At 37.4% G+C, this 23,624-nt stretch overlaps 2 protein-coding genes across 3 annotated transcripts; one reads left to right on the top strand and one right to left on the bottom strand.

Moving 5' to 3' along the window:
* The first annotated feature begins 3,873 nt into the window (after positions 1 to 3,873).
* On the top strand, positions 3,874 to 12,139 carry LOC127445455 (cyclin-dependent kinase 2-associated protein 2-like). Its single transcript, XM_051705545.1, has 5 exons — positions 3,874 to 4,131; positions 4,387 to 4,546; positions 7,935 to 8,026; positions 9,742 to 9,862; positions 11,850 to 12,139. The coding sequence occupies exons 2-5, from the start codon at positions 4,492 to 4,494 to the stop codon at positions 11,915 to 11,917; spliced, it is 336 nt and encodes a 111-aa protein (XP_051561505.1). The 5' UTR covers positions 3,874 to 4,131; positions 4,387 to 4,491; the 3' UTR covers positions 11,918 to 12,139.
* Positions 12,140 to 12,211: 72 nt separating this feature from the next.
* Positions 12,212 to 23,602, bottom strand: LOC127445447 (AH receptor-interacting protein-like). Of its 2 annotated transcripts, XM_051705530.1 has the most exons (8): positions 23,450 to 23,577; positions 19,479 to 19,577; positions 18,676 to 18,858; positions 18,313 to 18,501; positions 18,020 to 18,196; positions 17,663 to 17,801; positions 14,043 to 14,275; positions 12,212 to 13,136 (listed from the first exon to the last, which is right to left on the bottom strand). In XM_051705530.1, the coding sequence occupies exons 3-8, from the start codon at positions 18,796 to 18,798 to the stop codon at positions 13,131 to 13,133; spliced, it is 867 nt and encodes a 288-aa protein (XP_051561490.1). In that variant the 5' UTR covers positions 18,799 to 18,858; positions 19,479 to 19,577; positions 23,450 to 23,577; the 3' UTR covers positions 12,212 to 13,130. The 2 variants fall into 2 exon arrangements, with proteins under 2 accessions (XP_051561490.1, XP_051561489.1); XM_051705529.1 differs by lacking the exon at positions 19,479 to 19,577 and having other exon boundaries at positions 23,450 to 23,602.
* Between the last annotated feature and the right edge of the window lie 22 nt (positions 23,603 to 23,624).

Genomic DNA, 23,624 nt, shown 5'->3' with positions numbered 1-23,624 from the left:
GACCCGGCCGGCATGTAGTATATCTATCACAAATGTATCTGCAAAATGCCCAGATATTGTCAAATTTTCAAAATATTTCATTTCAAGACAATTAGAAAATAAAAGAATAGAACATATTCTGATATATTTTGATGTTTTATTTTTCATATATTAAAGAGATGTTGCAACGAGATTCATTACTTCCACACTGAAATTTAATGAGACACAACTGGCTGTCAAAAACACATTGAGCTACGCATAACACAAAAGCTACACACAAGCTATACATATGTATTTTCTCTGTAGGCACTTTTTGAGTCTTAATAGATGCACAACTTACATAAGAACACTCAAATGACAATACTCATATCATACTGTTTATGTGTTACACTTGCTATAGTTTACTTCTACATTGCTGCTTCGTCAAATAGCTGTCATATGTAAATCAAGTCAATCACTGAAACATCAGTGCCACCTTGAGAAAGAAATAGCATGTGTAATATGCATGTGTACTCGCATATGGAATACTGATAATTCACCATTGTCACATAGAAATTCAACATGATATAGTAGTCATATAAATATAGTACTCATTAGTCTTGTAATAAACAAAGAAATATGTATGTGATACTGTAGTAAACTCATATAGATATGAAATAATCATAAAAATATGACTTATGGAAGCACAAAAAAAAAAAAAAAAAAAAAAACACTATTACATATCTCGGGTCTTTAATGACCCTATACATTTTTGGTATTTAAGCAGTCATCAAATTTTTATTTTTATTTTTGTTTGTTGCACTATTCAGAAGAGAAGGTTGAAGAATACTATAGAGGAGTGGGCATGACTCCAAAAAATGGAATGGTGGGTGGAATGAGGTCCTTGGTCACTAAAGACCCGAGGTATGCATTAAAGGGTTAATAGAGTAACGTTCATTGACCAAAGTGCAATGTGTTGTAATGATGCAGCATTTCATGCATGTCTTTTGTGTCTTATTTTGTAGACAGGAGTATCAATACACTGGAATTAAATAAAATATATTTGCTAATGTCCTCAATATTAAGATACACAATCTATGCTATGGATTGAGAAATGAGCTAAAGCTGTAATTATGAAATGACCAATACTGTAAATAGATCATAACTGAAGATGTGAGTGTATAGCAGTGTGCATGAACAGTAATCTTTCAGTTTCAACAAAATCTTTAGCAACTGAAAATGAACACTATATGGCTGGCAAACAATGGACACTATAGCTAGCATTAAAGATTCACAACAAGCAGATCTGATTTCAGCATGTAGGCACTTTCTTTCTATATGTAACCAGAGGAGGAGCTTAAGTGGATGTCAAAAGAATCACTTTCATTATCACAATCTGCCTTGTTTTATTGTATGGCTCTTCACTCTTAAGAAAAAATGTATCAAGCAATGCTGAAATCTTTTATTTGGTTCGGATTGATCTCATGTTTCTGAACTTTATTTAATAATTATCATAAAACAACAATTGGGAGAAAAAGATGTCAGGATGATTAATAACCATCTTTACAGTATTCCAAGTCAACATGAAGTATGATGCATGGATATTTCATGGGAATGCTGGAGCTTCCTAATTCCTTTTTTTTGTGTGGTCCAAATGAAAGAAACTAGTCAGATCCAAATGTGGTTTATCATACTTATCCAGATAATCCTGTAAATGCATATGGACCTTAAAGGAATAGTTCAACATATTTTAGTATAGTTGGTCATATTTACTGACCCTCATGTTGTTCCAAACCCATATAACTTTATTTCCTCTGTGGAACACACCAGAAGGAGACATATTAAAGATTGTTGACGGTGCTCTTTTGCATACACTGAAACTGAATGGGGACTGAAGTTGTAAGTCCCTAACATTCTGTGTAAAATCACCTTTTGTGTTCCATGAAAGTAAAAAAAGTAACAACAGGGTTGAATTAACATGAGGGTGAAAAAATAATGACAGAATTCTAATTTTGGGTGAACTTTCCCTATTGTTTCTTAACACTTTTAAAGAGATAGTTCACCTAACAATGAAAATCCTGTTGTCATTTACTCAAACAGATGTCATTTCAAATCCATATTACTTTCTTCTGTTGAACACAAAAGGACACATTTTGAAGAATGTTGTCACTGCTTTTTCCCTTAAAATGGTAGTGACAGGGGACTGAAGCTGTCAGTCCCTAATATTCTACCTAACATCACCTTTCATGTTTGGAAAGTACAGGTTTGGATCAACATGAAACTTCTCTTATCATTTACTCACCCTCATGCCATCCCAGATGTGTATGACTTTCATTCTTCTGCTGAACACAAATGAAGATTTTTAGAAGAATATCTCAGCTCTGTTGGTCCATTCAGTGCAAGTAAATGGTGGCTAGAACTTTGAAGCTCCAAAAAGCACATCAAGCCAGCATAAAAGAAATCCGTACGATTCCAGTGGTTAAATCCATATCTTCAGAAGTGATAGGTATGGGTGAGAAACAGCTCAATAGTCCTTTTTTTCTATAAATCTCCACTTTCACTTCCTTATTCTTCTTTTGTTTTTGGTGATTCACATTCTTCGTGCATATTGCCACCTACTGGTCAGGGAGGAGAATTTCTAGGAAAAAAGGACTTGAATAGGCCTTTTTCACACTTCTGTCTTTCTCGCTTTGGCCATTGCAGGATAAGCTTACTTCAGGTATCAACAACAGCCATTGAAACGTGAGCAAGATCTGCAGAAATCAAAGTCTTCATACAAATTAAATAGCATATAAATGTTTTAACTGACTTTATGCATTGTTGACGGCTCTACAGAGCTCTAATTAAGAACTTAATTATGGAACAAGAACATTCTGACAAATTTGAGGAAGGCATAACGCAACTGAATCCAGTATATTTACGGAGATATTCGAGCTGCTATGAGCACTTTTGTTCTAGTCCTAGATGACACGGTAATAAATAACTTGTGAACTCTCTGTCATCATTCTCCCTATCTTTATGGGTCGGCTCTGCATTTTCGCAAATGAAAACAACACGTTGTGTGCGGAGAAAATCACCGGCAGCCAGCTTCCCTCCCTCATACACCTGTACAGCTCCAGTCCACTGTGAGAAGCAGGGCAGTGTAGATCACATCTGAATAGTGGGGGTTAAATATTGATGTATGAATAAAAAAAAAAAAATTTAAAAAAAGAGACTGCAGCCTGAGTTGCTGAATCAGTTCAGAAAAGATGATAAATAATTCCTGTTATTATTATGTTGTGAATCGTTGGAAAACAGACCATACAGAAGAGGTAAGAAGCGTTATTCAAGACAAATGTAAACTAAAGTAATGGCCGCAAACCCGTAGTGTAAGAAATTTTACCCTGCGCTGATGTAGTTTCCGAAAATTCTGATTCTTGTGAAAAAGGCTAATGCTGATCTGTTTCTTATCCACACCTATCATTTCACTTCTGAAAACATGGATTGAACCACTGGAGTCGTACTAACTGCTTTTATGCTGCCTTTATGTGCTTTTTGGAGCTTTAAAGTTCTGACCACCATTTACTTTCACCATTGAAAGAAAGTCATACACATCTGGTATGGCATGAGGGTAAGTAAATAATGAGATCATTTTCATTTTTGGGTGAACTATTCCTTTAATATTTTCTTACACAATGTTTTGAAGACCTCCCCAGTTCATGTCGCCCTTGTTCCCCCCCAAATATAATACAGAATAAAATACTTAAAGGATCAGACCAGTTTAGATTGTTTTCCAAATCCTTTCCCAGCACATTCCCTCCAAAACACCTACAGTACACGAAAATTCCAGAATAGCATCTTATTGTAGAATAGAGAGAGGGCACATGCGCGTGCCGGGCGGCCTGATGACGCAGTCACTCTTTTTGCCGAGTATCATGGGAAAACAACATAGCAGGCTAGCACGCGCTGGAAGCGCGGATAAGAATCGGCACCTCCGCGTAGCGAAACTATTCCCGTGTGATATATTCCCCATTCACTTTACTCGAACAGTTGTTAACTCAACTTGTTAACGTCTAAAACCACCGTTCAACAGTCCAAGATATCGCGAAGTGCCCACAGTGGCTGTTGTTCGCTGTATTTGTCGGCTTGTTGGATATTTAGCGCGTGTCGCTGTCGAGCGAGCTCGCGGAAGAGGTGGGTAGTTAAATTTACCTTTGATATGCCATTACTGGCATCCTCTACTGTGTTTAATATGCCGAATATAACGCGTATTTGTATTTGAAATATGTTATTTTACGTAAGTAGAAAATTGTGATAAAGTCGATCAAATACAAGCAGTTGAGTTGGCAAGTCGGGGTTTCAAGCCGGTAAAGTTCAGTGGTTGTCTTTTTCTGTCATATCTCTCCTAGATATGTATCTTTATGTATGTGTTGTTTGTGTTTACTTTAGATCAACATCGTGCCTGCCTCAAATACCAAAGCCAATCGACTCTGCACTCTGGAGAAAACCAAAAACTGTACACCAAGCGTAGCTTCAGTCGAGGGCGGTGTAAATATGAGTTACAAGCCGATCGCCCCCGCACCCACCGGCTCCAACCACACGCCACCAGGTGAGTTTCGTTGTGCTCTTTGTGCATTTTGTTTTCATTATTTTTTTTGTTGTATTAAACATTACATTTGAGGTATTATTTGTCCATTATCTCTTCACATTCACCATATTTAATCCTGAGGTAAGGGTCAGTCAACCTATTGTAAAACAGGTCAGAGGCACGGATAAAAAGGGAGGAGTTAAAGGAGCCATAGCCATCTGTCTTTATTACATGAATGTAGTTGAATAGAACGTAACATTGCCCCGCCCACTTATTCAGCGTCTGGGTTCCGGAAGTATTTTTCCCCATTTATTTCTTTCATAGACTTAAAAAAAAAAAAAAAAACTCCACTAAAGAGTTGTAAAGCATGAACCAAACCAATCAGCTCCGAGGTAAATCGCAACATTACTGACTTTTATTTTAAGGCAAAAAAAAAAAAAAAAGTATTTGAAAATCCAACAAAAAGTCAAAGGTACAAGTCTGTGTACTTACTGTCTTGAACGAGGGCACAGACTACAGTCCCTTGAAGCATTGCGAATGACATGATCGAATATAAAAATATGGAAATATATACAATTATTAATTTTAGGTTGTTTATTATAAGTATTGAAGCATTGTTTATGTTTATTGCGAAATATTCTGATGTACACAAGTATATAAGTGCAGGGAGACCGACTCGTTTGCGTCATTCAGCGTGCGTCATTGAAGTGGGTGTTTGCTTCCGGTCTTATTTGGAGGGCTATCTTGACCACGGTTCTCTGATTGGTGGATCTATAATTGGAGTCAGCAGTATAGTAATTACGAGTTCCGAGCACATGAATGACCCCGCGAAGTCGTATTAACGAGTGGGAAACTCGGAAACCTAGATGATACACGAGTTTCTGAGTTGGGACGTTGGAAGGGGTGTGTCAACATGAAAGATGATAGGAAGCACTGGCGTAGAATTGGGGGAGACAAGGGGCACATGTCCCTCCAATGCTGTGAAGGATGTGATTTGTCCCCCCCCCAATCATTCATCTGTCCTTGTTTATATATATTTATCAATGCTAAAAATAATTTAATATGAGATACCTTGCCATTGCATGGCTGTGAGTCTGACATATTGAGACAAAAAACTGTAGTCCCCCCCTCCATCGTACAAGTTGGTATCACCCAACTAGATGGTGGTGTCACGTGGTACCTGTTACTTTTCTCAGCGCTGGCCAGGATGCATGAACTCAGTCGTTTATTATTACTGGATGAGGATTGTTAAAAATGTTTTTATAGATAATGCTGAATTGGATTTTCATTCACAGGTATGAATTCTTGCAATTATCAGTTTTTATTAAAAATAACTATCCAGTGTAAAATGTCTCCATATGGATATAAAGCGTTTTTAGATTTAAATACGGGTGCATGGAGGATTCGGTGTTCAGAGCGTCAGGCGCCCCCTGCAGGAATAAAACACCCAAGACAGTCAGTGGCAGACAATGTACAGTTTCGGTCTGTAGGTCTGTTACCCACACAAAACTTTCCTATGAATTTAGAAAACATGAAATCTATCACATGAGTCATATGTGGAGTCACTGAAGATGTTAAAGGTGTCCATAGAAATTATCAGTTGTTTTTCATGGTGAGGAAAGCAGATTTCAGGCATTGTAATTTTCTGAAAGTGTAAATTTTTTCTGAAACATTAAGCCTAATGCTTTTTCTGAATGTTTGATATGATAGTGAAAAAATATTTGAGAGTATGCATAATGCGATTATACGGTTTTACTATTAACTGCGATTAAAAATATCATTATTAATTTAACTAAGAATTTAGAATCCATGGTTAAAAACCGTGAAGTTCTTTATTTACACATGGCAAAAATATTATATGTAATGTATAAATATATAATATAAAAGAGTTTTTCAAAAGATTTTGTAAGCCTAAATGGGAAAACTCTGTGTGGGTACCAGAGCTGTTGCTATGGTTACGGACGGTGGCCGCATGGTGTTTTAATGGCCAGGTGTCGCGAACTGAACGTGAACTTTCAATTCACAAACTGAAGCTTAAACACACAAATTCCGAAATATAACAGAGGAATTCTATCTACCAGACTCATATCCATAAAAAAAGCTACTTAAATCGCCTGTTTGGGAGCATTTATATGACTGACTCTAGACGACGGATGTAAATTATGCAGACAGAAAGTCATAGAAAGATAAACATTCTACAAATGGGACAGGATGCTCCACTAGTTGTCCAACAACAAACTAGTAAGTTTAATATTTTTAGCTGTGTTGATTTTAAAGTGATGAATTAAAGATGGCACTTCTTGTAATGTTTAAGCATGCTGACAGCGTGCGGTGCATTGCGTGTAGTTACTGTCAGCGAGTAAACTTTGAAAAGTTGCGCCTTTGTCCTCGTTATTTAAGCATTGCTTCTGTACAAATTCATCGCGTTCAACAATAAATGTCAGTTTTAGTCATTATCGGGACTTTAAATTGCCTGCTGTAAGCAATGTTCTCATTATTATGCATGGTCCACAGGTTTATTTGTAAGGCTGTGGAGAGGATTTGTATAGAGTCTGTTGCCGATTCTTTATGTTTGGGTGTCTGACAGACAACGGATTGCTTTAATAAACTGATGCAGAAGAAAAAAACTGTTTAGTGCCATGAACTACATGTTGCGCACTCACAATAATCTTACATTTACGCACTTTTGAAGCACTCTGTTTACACTTAAGCACATCTCTGAGCTCGGGATGTAAATAAGCGGTGTCGTGCCCTAGATTTGAGTGTCTCTTATTACCCCCTATTTATTTTGTTTTTGAGTGTCTGTATATTAGTTTTCTTATTATAGGGCTTCCCTTAGCATCCACATATCCCCCAGAAATATGTCCACTTAGACAGTTGTTATATGATATGCATTTTTGTAATTATCATTGTAAAACCGGTTAACTACAATTTTTTTCTCAGATGGTAATCTAACCGTCAAAAACACACACCACGGCATCTCTACATTGCATATACTTTATTTTTATTTTTTTTTAATCTGCATTAATTTGAACTGTTATTATGCGTTGTGTAATGTGTTGTAATGAAACATACAATGAACATGTCTTTAAAGGTTTATAAGTTATTGTTAAAAATCTATTTGTCTATGGAAAAAAATAATGGGATTTTTACTTCGGGAACCCGACTGTTGCGCTCTATAGTGTGCTGTTCACCGCACCCTACTATAAAACTTTACTTTAAAAACCTAGGGGTGCTGTTTTCTTACTCATTTGTGAGGGTGATTTGCCATCACACCATTTATCTGATCTTGGCTTTATTTTCCCCACTTCCTTCCATATACATGTTGGGTGGTGAAATATCATTGGTTGAGTTGCTCTTTTCACGTTTCCTTGATTTGTGACTGGTCTCCCTCACTGTTTGGTTACAGGATCCTGCGGCTCTTCTCCATCACTGCCCTCCTCATCGAACTTCAGACCAGCATTCAGTGACTTTGGTCCACCATCGATGGGCTTTGTGCAAGTACATACATTTTTTTTTAATTGGGGCTTTACACAAATAAGCAATCTTGAGTCTTAAAAGTCATTTGAATTTCAGATTTTCTCCCTAAGCTCTACACAATTTTCCCGATATGCATGCAAGGATGTTTTGCAGTTAACTTTGGGTGCATCTCATCTCGCTCCCTAGCTCACTATGTCGTGAATCAGTATATCGTGAACCAGTGGTGAATTCTCAGGGCCAGCAAAGCCTTCTCTGCTGGCCTAACATGTCTAATAAATACATATTTTTTCATTCTCATTCAACTTTTTGCCTATTTATTTTCAATCACTTTCCACACCTAATTCATCTGAAAACGAATAGCAAACAATTAATAGTTTATCCAGTCGGAATTTATTCCTTGATCCTTACAAGCGAAGCATGACGACTGGTTCACAGATCGCATGCCCAAAGCAGAGCGCTTCCAAACCAGCGTGAGTCTGAGCTCCACCCCGTTAAGCTTTTAGAATTTCTTCAGAATCCCTTAACAGTTCAAATGAATAGGCATCTAAAGTCAGATTGTCAGATTCATCAGCCAATCAGATTTATTTATTTGTTCTAGCTGGCCTTGAGTGACGCAATAACGCTTTAAGTGATGTACATAATTTGAACGTGAAGAGCGCGAGATTTAGCTGACGAGTTGGCTGTCACTGCCACTATCGCCATTGAGAAAGAGATCCTTATGGATTTAAAATCTTGAGATGTTAACAGGAAAGGAGGGCTGATTTTCACTTCAAGTAAATTGGTAAGTGCTTTTTGCATTATTATAGCAACATCAGGAGTTTTCTAAGTGCAAATTAGGCTGGCGTCAGCTTAAGTTTTGAAAAGTAAATGTGTACCCTTCCGAAACAAAAATAATTGCAACATTTAGATCGCAAATATTATTAGATAGCTTTTTCCTGGTATTAGACCTTCTTGGTTTTGGCTTTCGTGCATGGACGTGTTTTAAAAATGTCAATTGGTATTATTATTTGGCTGTGATGTAATGTATGAATGTCCATAGGCATAGGGTGTCTTATTAATTGTGAAACAGTGTTTTCCAAGTCTTCAAATGCACGGGCCGCCACTGTCGTGAACACGAATTCGGGCACTAGCAAGGGTGCTCATCCACTGAACATTGGGACACTTATGACTCAAATCACCTGCGACATGATAACGAGGTTGTGTGTTTAAATGCAGCGGTTATTAACAACATTGCTGTGTAAATGACACTGTTGAGCAGTTTTGTGGTAGATATTAAAATGTAGTGTTATTATAAAAGAATAAAGGAGTATATTTTTAATCTTCTAAAAACTCTTAATATTTAAGTGTTTCCCTTTCATGCACATTACGGATGAAAGATATTACAAACAACATCTCTTTTAAAAAGAAAATAAGGCTTAATTTTACACTTGCACTCGTCTTCATTGACTTGAGAAACTTAAGAAGACATGACAACTTTTCCGGTAAGGGAACATGGTGAGCAACGATACTCCCTGGTTTTTCCGGTGCATTCTGGGAATTTTTAGGGAGCTAACGTTTCAGCGCACTGGAACAATTCTGCGATTGGGACAGCCCTAGAAATGGACGACTCCCTGATCAGTGCCTTGACTACTGAACTAGGGAGCAGATTGACACACCCACATTGTGCCAGACACCAGTATAAGATCTGCAAAGAGGTATCATTCAGTTCCGCAACAGCCCTTTTCTGTTTTCCCCAGCCAGTGAAAGTGTCCCAGGGATCCACCTACAGTGAGCTTCTCTCTGTCATTGAGGAGATGAGCCGTGAAATTCGGCCTACCTATGCCGGCAGCAAAAGTGCCATGGAAAGACTGAAGAGAGGTATTCAAATCAACCCTTCTGAATGCAGAACATTTGAAACAGCCAGTGACACATGTAGCCCCCCTGGGCTTAAAGGGTTAGTTCATCCAAATATGAACATTCTGTAATCATGTACTCACCCTCATGTCTTTCCAAACCCATATAACATTCTTTCTTTCATCATGGAACACAGAGAGATATTTTGAAGAATGTTGATGCTGCTTTTTTCCCATACAATGAAAGTGGATGTTGTCCAAGGTTGTCAGTTCCTACCGTCTCCTTTGCATTTCATGGAAGAAAGTAAGTCAGGCAGATTTGGAAGGAAGATAGATGGATTTGGAAGGACATGAGTGTGAGTGAATAATGACAGACTTTTATTTTTGGGTGAACTGTCTCTTAAAGGCTGTAGTGGTGATAGGGATCTCTCAGGCCACATCCTCACTAATACATTTTTGTTTGAAAATGCATTAATTTCGCAATGCTTACACCTCTCATCCACGATAGAACAGTGTTTTCCTACACAGGAAATGGAGATTTTCATATGTATATATTAGGGGTGTAAACATTTGCACTGACTTTGATTCGATTACGATTCTTTACCATACAATGCATCTTGAAATCTGGTCAAGATTTAATCCAATTCAGAATGATTCATAATTATTGTCAAAAATGTGCAGAAAGAAGATTTTACGTTTTTACTGAACGTTGTTTATTTAAACAGCAGACATTCACTAGACATGAGCACTAGAGTCACAGATGCATATAGGACAAAGGAGGTTTGGCTCATGTGTGGAATTTTTCTGCATATATAAACAGAAAAATTATACTTCTGTTTCATGCATTATAGATTTTAAATGAATAAAGGATACCATAATACAACAATGACTTGTTGCAAACAAACACACAAATGGACAGTATGTAAACCATGGAATAAGCGTTATGGATGTGCAATATCATCATGTATCGTTAACATTCACTGCACCAATAATTACAAATGAAATATGTCATACGCAGACAGATAAGGCCCATGTTTAAATCAAGCACATTTTCAGTGGGATAGACTGCAGAATGGAGGCGGCTCCGCTGCACGTTCACAAGAATGTTTTTCGTGGCTGCCATATGTCATTGACCAATCATAGGGAACTTGAATCAACCGGCAATGAGCTTTTAACTGATTAGTTCCCTTCAGAACAGTCTGTAATCGCTCCATTTTCCCTATATGGTCCATTATGTGGCATTCACTATAAAGAGAGTGAAGTGAACGAGTGAGTGTTTTCTCTCATTCACATTTTATACTGTTCTATTCAGGGTTAAATTAGTTTATGGAGAAATGGCATGTTTTACAGAGATGTAAATTAATATGAACATGTCATAATCTGAGAAGAAAGCAACAATTAACTTTGTTCAAATGGACAAACATTTATGAATCTTGACACTGAAAGCCGAACTCGGCAGCATCCATCTGCTTATTCTTTGTGTCGCAGGGAGTAAACTCGGCAGGATGAACTTTCTTCATTTTGAAGTATGCTTTTCCCCTTTCAATCTCGCATGCTCTCTGCGCTGTTGGAAGAAGGCTTGTGTAATCTCATATGGTATCTTTATCAAATTGGGTATTAAAATAGTAATTATGATAAATTCTGTAATCGCTGCATCGAAATGTCAGATGCATTTTTACACCCTTAGGATACATGTACAGTGTATATATACACACAATTCAAAGGTCAGGGCTGTTTATTTTTACAATAATTAAAGTCTGGATCATCAAATGATTTCTTTTTTTTTCCAATAACATCGCAGCCTGGTTGTTATAGTTGCATTACACACACTAATCAGTAGAGCTCAGACCATTTGCAAATGGCCTGTCGTGCACTGTCGTAAATATCATCACAAGCACTTATAGTAGCTGCTTACTCTTTTCTTTAAAGTCATGCTGAATTTTTCCTGTAAGCACTTGCTGATTAACATTCATTCGTGTTTGAAAATCCAATTTGTTTCTTTTTTTCATCAGGTATCATCCACGCACGTGCTCTTGTCCGGGAGTGTCTAGCAGAGACAGAGCGAAGTGCTCGCACATAACATCTACCCATAACCTCCCTCTGGTACTTGTCTCCCCATTGTTCTCTCACAGACTCTCTGCCAACTATTTACACCAACACCACTTTCTATCTTTCTTACTGACCTACTTTGTCCATCATACATAGCTCTGTCCCCATCTACCCCTATGTACACCTCATTTAGTTATTGCGTTTTAGCGTCGCAATTTTTTAAGCCCAATTTTTGCAATTCTGTATTTAAATCAATAAACAAAATGTCTGATTTTTCATTGATAAATTGCAAGATGTTGTGCTAGTGAAAATGGGGTGGAGGGAGTGATTTTTCAAATAATTTTATTTGGTTTCAGTCACAAATGCAGAATAGCTGCAGTTTAACATGTATTTAAAAGGCATTAAGAAAATATAAATTTATTTGTAGTGACACATATATAGGCATAACTGTGATAACTAAAAAAAAGGGAAAGATATGTTTACTGCTTCAATGATGAGAAAGTGGATTTTTTTAACTAGTGCTATCACAGTGTTACAATATTGTCTTTCACTTTCATATTTCATAGGCCTACCAATGCCTGACATTTAACATTTATTTTCTTAATTTTTCTTTCAAGATAAAAAAAAAAAAAAGTATCATACATTGACTACAATAGCAATACAATTTAGAAACATGATAAATACAAAAAAGAAAAACATAAATGGGGGATATACTGGTAGAAATGCAACTTAATCAGACTGGCATTCTGTTATCTTCAGACTGTCTTTCCAGTTTGTTTCCATCAAACTGACTTTACTGCACAGCGTTCTGTGAGAATTTCCATCAGCTCAGTCTAAAGATTGAATATGCAAAATAAGTCTAGGCATTGAGCTGGTATTTACCCAGTCCTGATTTATAGGAGCTGTAGTTTCCTTTGCCAACTTTGAATAGCACAGTTGTTTTCATTTCTTTAACTCTTCATCAAATGATGGGTAACTCAGGAGGAATTGATGGCAGACCATTCAAACCTATGCACTAAAGACACTGGATGCTCTCCTCACTTCACATATCGGTTTACCAAAAGGACACAAGGAGATGATAAAACAATAAGGTGGTGATGTTTGGAGAAAGCCAATGGTGTACGAGATGGGTTACAAGGACTTGTGATGGATATATATTTATCAGAGTGCATGTGCTCCAACGTAACAATGGCTTCACAACGGCATCTCTCCTTATAATGGGAAACTAAATGTTCATCTTTGTTTCAGCCCTAAAGAGAAAAATTCAGCACATGTTATTGAACAAAGGAACATTTCTGGTGGCTAAGCTATAGTTTATTAAAGTCAGGGCTACTCAACCACAAAGCAGGATCCCATTAGCCTCAAGGGCCACACAGCAAACTAATTTCATTTAAGAATGATTTTATAATTGAAAAAGTGTATAGGCTATGTGTAGTAAATTGTAACAAAACTCTGATTTTATGAGTAATTACATTTTTTGATGACAAACTTGACCCAACATGTTTTCTATATTATAGCCATGTAGTAATTGCCTATTTGTGATAATCCAGTGTACTAAATACTTCAAATGAAAGGTACTTCACAATGTTCTCTTTATTTGGAACTTCAACCTAAACCTAAAGATTTGATTCATGTGTTATAAAAAATCTTAAGTCTGCATCTTTACAAATACAGCTTCTCATTATGTAAAACTTAAAGACTCCAAAAATAAAACAAATATGACTGTCTGAGCCACATTTGAAGCCTTAAAATAGCCAATTATTATATTATAATACGCCATATAATGCAGTTGTGACACTGCATGGCAACCATAAACAACCTATACTCTGTGTTAATACCAGACACGACTTTTAAAACTAAATCACTTCAAATATAATCAAATAAGTGGCCTACATTTTAAGCGCTCATCAGCAAAAGTTTTTTTGAGTAGACCATAGTTTTCTGCTTGGTGATTTATTGCACTGCGGTATAATCGGTACAGCTGGTTGACACATTTCTACTGTCGCACAGTATATACCATCACCACTGCTCTGGAGTGACAGTTGCCACGATGATGACAACATCACCTGATTCACAAAAAATTTGTTTTAGGGCCATGTGTTGAGTAGCACTGATCTAGATTCTTAAGTCCTTTTATAATGAAAAACTGAACTAACCGTGGTAGCTGCAGCAGAAGCTTTGCCACTGTAGCTGAAGAGATTCTTGTAGCGTCCCTTCTCCTCTTTCTGTTTTTCCCGGATGCGGTCCTCCATTGCTTTCAACTCCTTTGCAACTGAGGTGTCCAGTGATGGGTCTAATGCAACCACTTTGGCAAAGTCAGCTCTTGCCTCAGCCTCATTCCATACTGCTGCATGAGCCTTTCCCCGTTTAAAATATGCCTTCACATTATCTGTTAGAAAGACAAGGAGTATAGGCAACTGAATGCAGATTATGAATAATGTCAATCTGTTAAACTAAAAAGTATGTTTATTAACATTTAGAATAGCCATATTAGTAAAGTACACTGTGTTAGAGCAGGGTAGAGGAAGGATTGAACAAGTGCTTCTTAAAGTCGGCATGAAATCAAAATGGACCCTATTTATTTTATTAATACACGTTACTGGTCTTATTGTGAACGATTCATCCATGCATTTTTTGCTATTTTTAGGGCTGCACGATATATCAAATTTATCGAAATATCGCAAATGTAAATCTTGCGATTATGCATATCGCTTGCGATAATTATTTTATTAAAGTAACGTTCATTGCAATGTAGATAGCAGAGAATAGATATGGACTCGAGTTTGTCATCTGGTGTATGTGTGTGCGTGTGTGCAATATGCATATGCGCTGATCCCATGAGTGCTACAGGGCTCAGGATTTTCCCCATTCATTTTCTCGATTGTCATTTAAACTTTAACAGACTGGGCGATAACGTGAGAAGACACATTTCAGTAAGTTATGCTGTATCTTTCAACATACCCTCTGATGTAAATTCATGTTTTTTTTTTTTTTTGTGTGCTTTAAATTGGAGAGAGCATTGTGCCCCACTCCGTTTGAATGTGCAGCTATTGCAATCTGTCACATGCACCATTAAAAAAACATGAAAAGATTTATTTTAATCTCTTAAGAGATTAAAATTGTGTTTTTCCAAAAACTACATCTGACTCAAATGATGTAGTCACATTTGTAAATATGTAGCTGTATCCAGCTCTGTCCTGTGCAGATAATGACACCAGACGCCGGTATACAAACTCAGACTTTGCTTGTTTATTGGCCGCTGTGGATCAATGTGGATATATCAAAGAATGAGTTTCAATTAATGGATTATCCTGTGAATTATTCCTCTCATTCTCAAGTTCAGCACGGACTGAGAGCAGGTACGAAACACGAATCTCTGGCAAGCTCTTCTAGACATCATTTTCAAAATAAAAGTCCTACATTCAATTAACTAATTTTGAAATGAACACAAACATGAATTAATGTAAAAAAATATATATATATTTTACAACAGATTATTTTAGGATATCCCATAATATGAGGAAGTTAATTATATTTTCATATGCTTTTTTACAAATAACTGAAGATGAATTTTAATATCTGCTACACAGATATTGGTAAAACTGTATATATTTTATACAGTCTATATGCAATTTGGAATAAAAGACAACTATGCTTGTGATCTTTATAATACACAGTCCTTTTTTATTCCAATAAAATTCAGTTTGAGCGGTAGGGGTTCCAGTGTTCAGCGCACCCTGATGATGTCATCATAGGATTAACATATTGCATTTTTCCTCCATATCGTACAGCCCTAGCTATTTTATTTAAAAATCTGACCTCCTAATCTTTAATCAAAATGTCATAACTTGCTCTTCCGGTGATATGACAGACTCTTCTTTGCTGATGTACGCAAGTGCTAGTCAGTTTCAAGAATCTGTCATGTAAACAAACCTGGCTTCAGAGCAGCTAATGCAGAAATGAAGAGTTGTTTCTTCAGCTGTTTCCCTAACAAAACCCTGTTACCTACCACAGCACGAGTAAGTGTTCTTTTTACCCATTAAATTTAGTGTATTGTGATTCAAAACGTTGCAATATTGTGATCTTTTACTCGCTCATTTCTCAACGGCTTCAGTCACATAGTAAGCAAAAACCACAATGCACTGTGTGTTTATGGGCTGGCTATGTATTAAAAGTGTCATGACATGAAGAATCAAATTTTCCTTGATCTTTTGACATATAAGAGGTCACTGTACTATAAAAACATCCTGTAAGTTTTCGAACCGAAAACTTCCTCAATAAAAAAAGAGCATTTATTTAAACCAGGCTGTTGAAATGGCTCATTTGGAATTTGTGTTTTGTGACATCACAAAGAACAATACATCAGCAAAAGACTGCCTCTACAGCAAGACATCAACGCTCACTTTTACAACGTCGCACCCATGGCCCCGCCTACTGGTACTCTGCCACACAGATGAAGAGGAGAGAGGGCCTGTCATGAGAGATTCATCTACAACAAAGAAGACTCACACAGGACACCTTCATGTGCCTGTCTGGATTTAAATGTTTTTCTACATTAACATGCACTAGATGAACGGCATTAACTGCTATCATGCATTTTGTGATGCTTTCAAAAGACGCAGTCCGCTTAGAACTCTAAAAAGGAGACCTCCATCCTGTTTCATCTTGCTGTTTGCTTCTGTGCTGTTTTGAAAGTGTCCTGGATAGTTTTTGCACCCATCTGTGCAATTTTTTTATTCTTTTGTATATATGCACTAGATAGTAGTCTTTGATCATTTCGATGCGTTTCTGGCGATGTGCTGTGCGTTTTAAGAGCGGTACAAGCGCAACTTCTAAAAATGCGTCTCATTCTGCTGCTGCCACTGACTGGGAGAAACACATACCGTTCTGTGTGTAAAAAAACGCAGAAGATGTGCGAGATGTCGCTTCTGTGAAGTCCGGCGTCTCTGGTTTGGCCTCTTGAAGCACCCACATCACCATGGATTGTATTACGTTTGCATATTCAGAACATTTCAGCGTGGATTGTATGCGTTTTCAGCTCATATCAGTGTGGATTTCTTGTGAACCAGACACAATATGATTCAAGCTTTGCAAAGGAACTGTTATTGAAAAATGGGGCAGTTAAACACTACCAGACTCGTGAGTAAAGGGATGTTTCAAATGTCTTGACTGTTTTAACTAGTTTATTCCTGAAGGCCGTGGACAACCTTTGTTTTCAATAGTTTACATTCAGCACATGTGTACAGTATCGCTTTATTAAGTAACCTGGTCAACCAATACACCATTTAAAAGATCTAAGGCTGCAATGGAAAATTATCATACATTATTAAATTATGACTGTTCTGGTGCAAAAACTTTAATGTTGTCAGTTAGATCATTAGTGTATTGAGATCGCTGCTCAATTTCCCCGGTAACCGGCTCTGGTACGAGCAGCATGGTGGAAGGGGTGTGTGCGTGTCTCTGTGTGTCGACTGCAAACTGAACTCACATTAAGATCTGCCTCCATTTCTGTATGCAACGCCTACTTTTCACAATCCAATCAACAACTGATGGATAAACTCAAGTCCTGCCTTTTTCTTTTTTTTCTTGTTCGATAAGCCATTTCACTCAGCAATACGTCACAATAAGGAAGTTGGTCGCAACTTCCGTTTCATGCCGACTTTAACAAAAAAATAATAATATTCACGATGAAAGTAGTTTTCTAAGTGTGACTGTTGTCAGTTGATTTATGCCTTTTGAAAATTGACTTTTGCTGAGGGAATTATTATTATTATACCATATTTGTTGATGATAGAAGAGCAGTGGTCCAAAACCTCATAGTACTGGCCCAGGAGGTGCTTGCACTGGCAGTAGTTGAGGAGGAGAGGAGTGATCATGTTGTCAAGTTTGATCCATGTCTCATCACCTGGCCGCTCCTAAAAACAGAAAATGTCATATTTTATGGCTAACTTCAGTACAATATAATGCAAGTCATGTTAGGCAGGGAATAACTTCCGGTAAATTTAGACACTGATGGTGGCTTTTCTGTGCATAAATCACACTGGAAATTATATAATTATACATGGCTAAAGGGTACAAAATCTAGGGTAAGGTGTATATGTTGTATGAATGCTTAATCACTATTAAGGCAAACCTTCATCTGCAAGCTCTTCAGACAGGCTATTGCACTGTAGTACTTCTCAGAAGCTCCTACAATATCTCCACTCTTGAAGAGCGAATTTCCCTCCTCATGGATGTGTGGTATGGCTTCCAGCTTCTCATCATCTGTCATTGCCCATATCTCCATTTGGAAGGAGCCAGGAGGCAACACCTTGGGAAGAGAGGATTTAAAGGAATGTATCACAAATATCATAAAACCAAATAGTAATTCACTTTACAACTGTAAAATTGTACTTCCAACAATGACATCATGCTACTGTTTCTCACCTGTAGCATTTCCAGAGTAAAAACTAAAGGCTGAGGATTGGCCTGCAACTTATCCAGATCTGGGTAACCTAATGAATGATGTGAGTGCACCTGGGCTATTCCACAGCAATGTCTCTGTCCTTCCAGTGGGTCTTTTCCTTGGCTGATGTTGCGTAGTGACAGAGAAACCATAGGATATAGAGCTGTATGCTGTTACAAAAATAAATGTTCTTAAGAATATAGATTTTTTTAGATTGATGCAGTTGACTGTTCAGGCTCTTTTTTTAAAAAGTAGCTTTGATACAATATGTTTTGTGAAAAGTGCGATACAAATAAAACTGACTTGACTTGTTCATAAATACTAGTTGTTTGACAGTCACTGACCTTGACATCACAGGTGAATTCAGCCACTTCACCCTCTCTCATAGTGGTTACCACTTGCTCCCACACAGGAAGTTTGAATTTCTTCCCCAGTATGAGCTCCATAGGTTTGCTGCGACCTCCCATGGTCCTGGAGTCATCCAGCACCGTGCCATCACAAAGGCTAGTGCGGTAATGAAACTTGACCTTACAAGGGGGGAAATACTTTTCCTTAGAAGGATAATATTCATGTTATCATTTTTATACGACATTTCACCTATTTCCCTGATGAATTTAGATAGTTAATGTTTCTGAACATTTGCACTTTGAGCCCCCCAAAAAACTAATAAGACATAAGAGTAAAGGCTATATGGGTTTCTTCAGCTTCTGTCATTTTTAGCACTACGGACTTCTAGAGTCTCATACAAATATTTTTCACACCCTAGTCTTTTATTTTATTTGTCTACTAACAATGTCCAACAGTAAATGTACATGCATCCCAGAGCATTTATCATTTGTCTTTTTTTCCCTGAAAGTCATTAAAATTCCCACCAAAGTGTCATTTCCAGCACATCTCAAATTCCATATTGTATTTAATACAATTCTGTGGTGGAAATGATGGGGATGGAAATGACATTTCTGCATTTTTAGTATTAAATGGCAGACTCATGTGTCTTGCTAAGGCTAATTTCATAGCTAACATTTTATGTATCCTAAATACACACAATTAAATAATACTGTCACCCCTTCTTTCATAATTTGCCAAAATGATAGCTTGATTGGAAATTGATGCCCAATAAAATATTCTGCCCAAAAATTATATTTACCTTGATTTTTCTTTGTTTTCTTCAAACATCACTCATCTCATATTTCATCTCAAGCATGCTCTTGATTGACACTTTTGTCGACTTGGTTAACAAGAAGGGCTGGGCGATATAGCAAAAAAATACAATAAATCAATCTTAATTTTTATCAAACCTATGGACAATTCATGATTTGATTTTTTAATCTTCCAACTTTTAAATGTACTCAAACATGATTCAAATTGTATGTTCTTTATTAGAATGCAAGGCAACTTGGTTAGAGAAATCCAAGTTCTTTTCATTATAGGAAACAAAGGTGTGCAAGAAAAATTTACAAATGCACCACAGGGGGAAGGTGTCAACGGAGTGTAAATGTAAATTAAAATCTAATAAACCCAGATGTTCAGAAATAATAGAATTAGAAAACTGCAAAATAATTCTTAGCCAGTGTAGGTATTAATTTGATCTAAACCAAGTTTATCTAGAAAGTTATCTAGAAATCAATATCTATAAATTATCAAGTTTATCTATAAAGTACTCATTGTATATCAAACAATTTGTGTGTATATTCATAAACCCCTGCAGATAGAGACGCACCCCTTAGCGGTTCACGCTGAGCAGCGCAGCAATATGAAATCATTTATCATTACAATTCAGCTAAATTTGTCCAAATGATCGCTTGTCAAATGTTGACTGTAGAAACACATCACAGAACAAAGCAATAATTAGCGATCTATCTGAATCATCATGGCAAAAGGAGCGGCGGATGTTTAATTCTCCCATATATAACCTCTCCATGATTTGAAATGAAGCGCAATAGCTGTCACGTAACTAACGCTTTTTTATGGGTAAAAAAGGAGGCCGTTCATCAACAAGCGCACGCTGAGGTCAGTTATGGTCTTAAGCTTATAGTTTAAAAGGTGCACTCATTCACTTTTGTTTTTGTCATCTTGGTCATCTACTGACACCTTAATGGTGTGGATGTAGCATCATTCAAAATCAATAGTTTTAGATTACAGATGCCATTCTAGAAATGTACTGTTCACAGTCAGCCATGATTAATTTAATCCAAGAGTGAAAGTGTCCAATAACAGGGTGGTTACTGAGATTAAGCGAGTAGAGTTAGACTGGTTATGTGCTTCTAACAGGGCAGCCCCCATGAGGGGGACCCTCTCCATGCAGAATAAAACTTTTATAAAGTTAATGATATGACTGGAGTCTTCATCTCACATGAGTGCTCATGATTTTATACATATGTATCAAAATTACAATTCATTTATTCAGGAGTACAAATAAAATTAATGAGGAAAAAAATGACTGGGTGCACCTTAAGTCTAGGTCTGGGACAAGGCTAAAACAATCAAATATGGCTATGTTCAGACTGCCACTAAAAATCTGATTTTTTTACATATCCAGATTGTATCCACATGAGTGATAGTCTGGACAGCAAAAAAAACACATGAAATCTGATTTTTCCGAATCTGATTCAAACCAAATCGGGAGGTGGTTTCAAATGCAATTTAAATCTGATTTTTTTTCAGACGCGTCTCAGTCCGGACGCTCTGGCTGCTCAAATCGGATTTCAAATGGTCTTTTGGGTCACTCTTAACGCGACACACAACAATGACGTCACAAATCGGTGACGGAAATGCCGGAAGTATTCATTAGCCGACCGTGACTGCAGCACGGAACATCACAATATTTACCAGTCTGCACCGCGACTGGACAGGGCGCTTATTTGGAGAGCGAGATGATGCACCTCCATTTTTCCCGCATCTGTTTTGAAAGCATCGTCACGTGGGTACACCTACGTCGTTACCAAAGCAACCCATGTAGATAGGTTGGTTATGTCTGAACGCGCAAATCTGATTTGATTACTTGCGATTAATTGTGCGGACAGTTTGCCTGAAAAGATCTGATTTGAGAAAAAATCAGATTTGCCTGCAGTCTGAACATAGCCTATGTCATTGAGAAAAAAAAAGATTAAAAAAAAAAAAAAAAGGAAGAACTGGTTAAAAAGTTTCCAAGTCAGTTTAAATGTGACCTTATAACAAAAAAGAAAAAAGCTGAAATATTTTAATCAACCGCTGGTAAATGAAAGCGCCCGAAGTTGAATAAACACCCATATATTCTTGCATCAAATACAGAGCATTTCAGTGCGTACAATGCACATTTTGATGATGGTATCTCTGGTATCTACAGAGCTTGAGCTCTCTACAGTAGAATAATTCATGAATAAATATAACATTTATTACTGACATCTCATGATGGTGCTGTCATATTTACACTGCCACGGGAAATGTGTTCAATACAAAATAGGCCCAAACAATTGTTTAGGGCAGTGGTTTCTCTCTCCCCCCAACACTGCACATTTTGTATATTTCCCTTTTCTGACACCCAATTCATGTCTTGGAGTCTCCACTGACGAGCGGATGAGTTGAATCAGGTGTGTTTGATTAGGGAGATATCCAAAATGTGTAGTGTTGGGGGGCCTCCAGGAACAGGGTTGGGAACCACTGGTTTAGGGGGTTCATATCGTTCAGCTGTCACTCAAATAGGTGGAACCACCTTTTCCTCCCTTCGCAATGCCAAAAAACACAGACGTCCTGTCTGTGACCGCCTTTCGACTGTAGTATCAGGTATCCAGCCTGATCAGAGATGGGCCACTTCTATTAAAATGAATGGGAGAAATTGGAACGCTCAACCAAGGAGCCCTGAGCGCTCAACGGATGTAGAAGGGAAGTCCCGCCTTAAAGTTAAAAGAGCCAGTCACCTTTTAGATACAGACATCACCTGTCAATCAACTCTAGAACGCGCATGCGCATTATTCAAAACTTTATTACAGACTCAGGGTCCAATTAAAATACAAGACAATACATAAAATGAGCAGCATACATAAATAAAAATAAAAATTATAATTCATACAAATCAGTGTATTACAAAGATGCAACGGTACCAATGTCTCCACAGCTTGGATTGCTAGCATATAGTACTGACCCTTATATTCGATAAGCCCACAATGATTTCATTTTCAGACTTGAGCCGGCAAATGAACGTATACATAACATTTCTTAAAACAGCATGAAAAGTTTTAACTCTTGCAGCCACAAACATTTCACTCCCACTATGCCATCTAGGTTTCTTCAATAAAATTCTCAATGCATCATTATATGCTACTTGAAGTCTATTTAAGCTTGCTATCCTATAGTTTGACCACAAATGTGCAGTGTATAGTGGTGTACAATATGCTTTAAACAAAGACATCTTCACTTCATCTGTACATGCACTAAAGTTGCGTAAAAGTATGACAGCCTGTGTATACATCATGCGGCATTGCCTTTCAATGTCCTCATCATCTGTCACCTGCTCAGTTAAGCACGTTAAGATTTTTAAACAGGAAAGTTTATACATTTGTCCTCTTTAGTTCTGCAAATCATAACACATAGAAGTAGCTATACAAGACGCGAAATTGCGTTTTTTTAGCATAATATGAGGTAAATAATCACAATTTATGATACCTGTATTGTCAGATTTTACTGCTGATTTGAAATATCTTCTTTGATCGTAATCTTGACCAACCGTTATTGAGATTCTGGTCTTTCTCCATTCAAGTAGATAGGAGCTGCACTGACATGACTGGAAATAGCCTCCCGAGAGCATTCCAAAGATGGCCGACAGTGGACTGACTTGCTAGAAACACTTTGGCCTGATGGTTAGCTAGCTAACGGCTAATCCAGAAAACCCAGCGAGGCCTTATTAAAACAGCACATAATTTAGTTATATTTCTCTAATCCTACTGATGTCTACACATTAAAGGTCACACTATACGGCTCGTGCGTTATTTTCAGGCGGCATCAAGCCCAAATTATTCGTCCAAACGAACGAACCAAGCCGATTCTGCAAACTCGCTATGTGCGTTTGATTCGTTACAGAATATTTTGTTTCACCACCTCGACATTTCATGTACATAAAATGTGCACCGGACTGTACATTACCTTTGTTCCATCAGGGAACGATGAAAGCTCTCCTTTTCCGGGAGATATTAATTTTTTATAAATGCCATCCGCCCCGAGTTTGACAGCAAGTTCCTCCATTCTTCTTCAAGATGCAGACTGTAGTGCCGCTCCGTTGAGTGACTCTAGATGGCGCTGCAAGCACCAGGCAGCCCTC

The sequence above is a fragment of the Myxocyprinus asiaticus genome, chromosome 8 (genome assembly GCF_019703515.2).
Source record: "Myxocyprinus asiaticus isolate MX2 ecotype Aquarium Trade chromosome 8, UBuf_Myxa_2, whole genome shotgun sequence".
Taxonomy (NCBI): Eukaryota; Metazoa; Chordata; class Actinopteri; order Cypriniformes; family Catostomidae; genus Myxocyprinus; species Myxocyprinus asiaticus.
The sequence above is the reverse complement of the archived record's forward strand: the minus strand, read 5'-3'. Positions and strand labels throughout refer to the sequence as shown.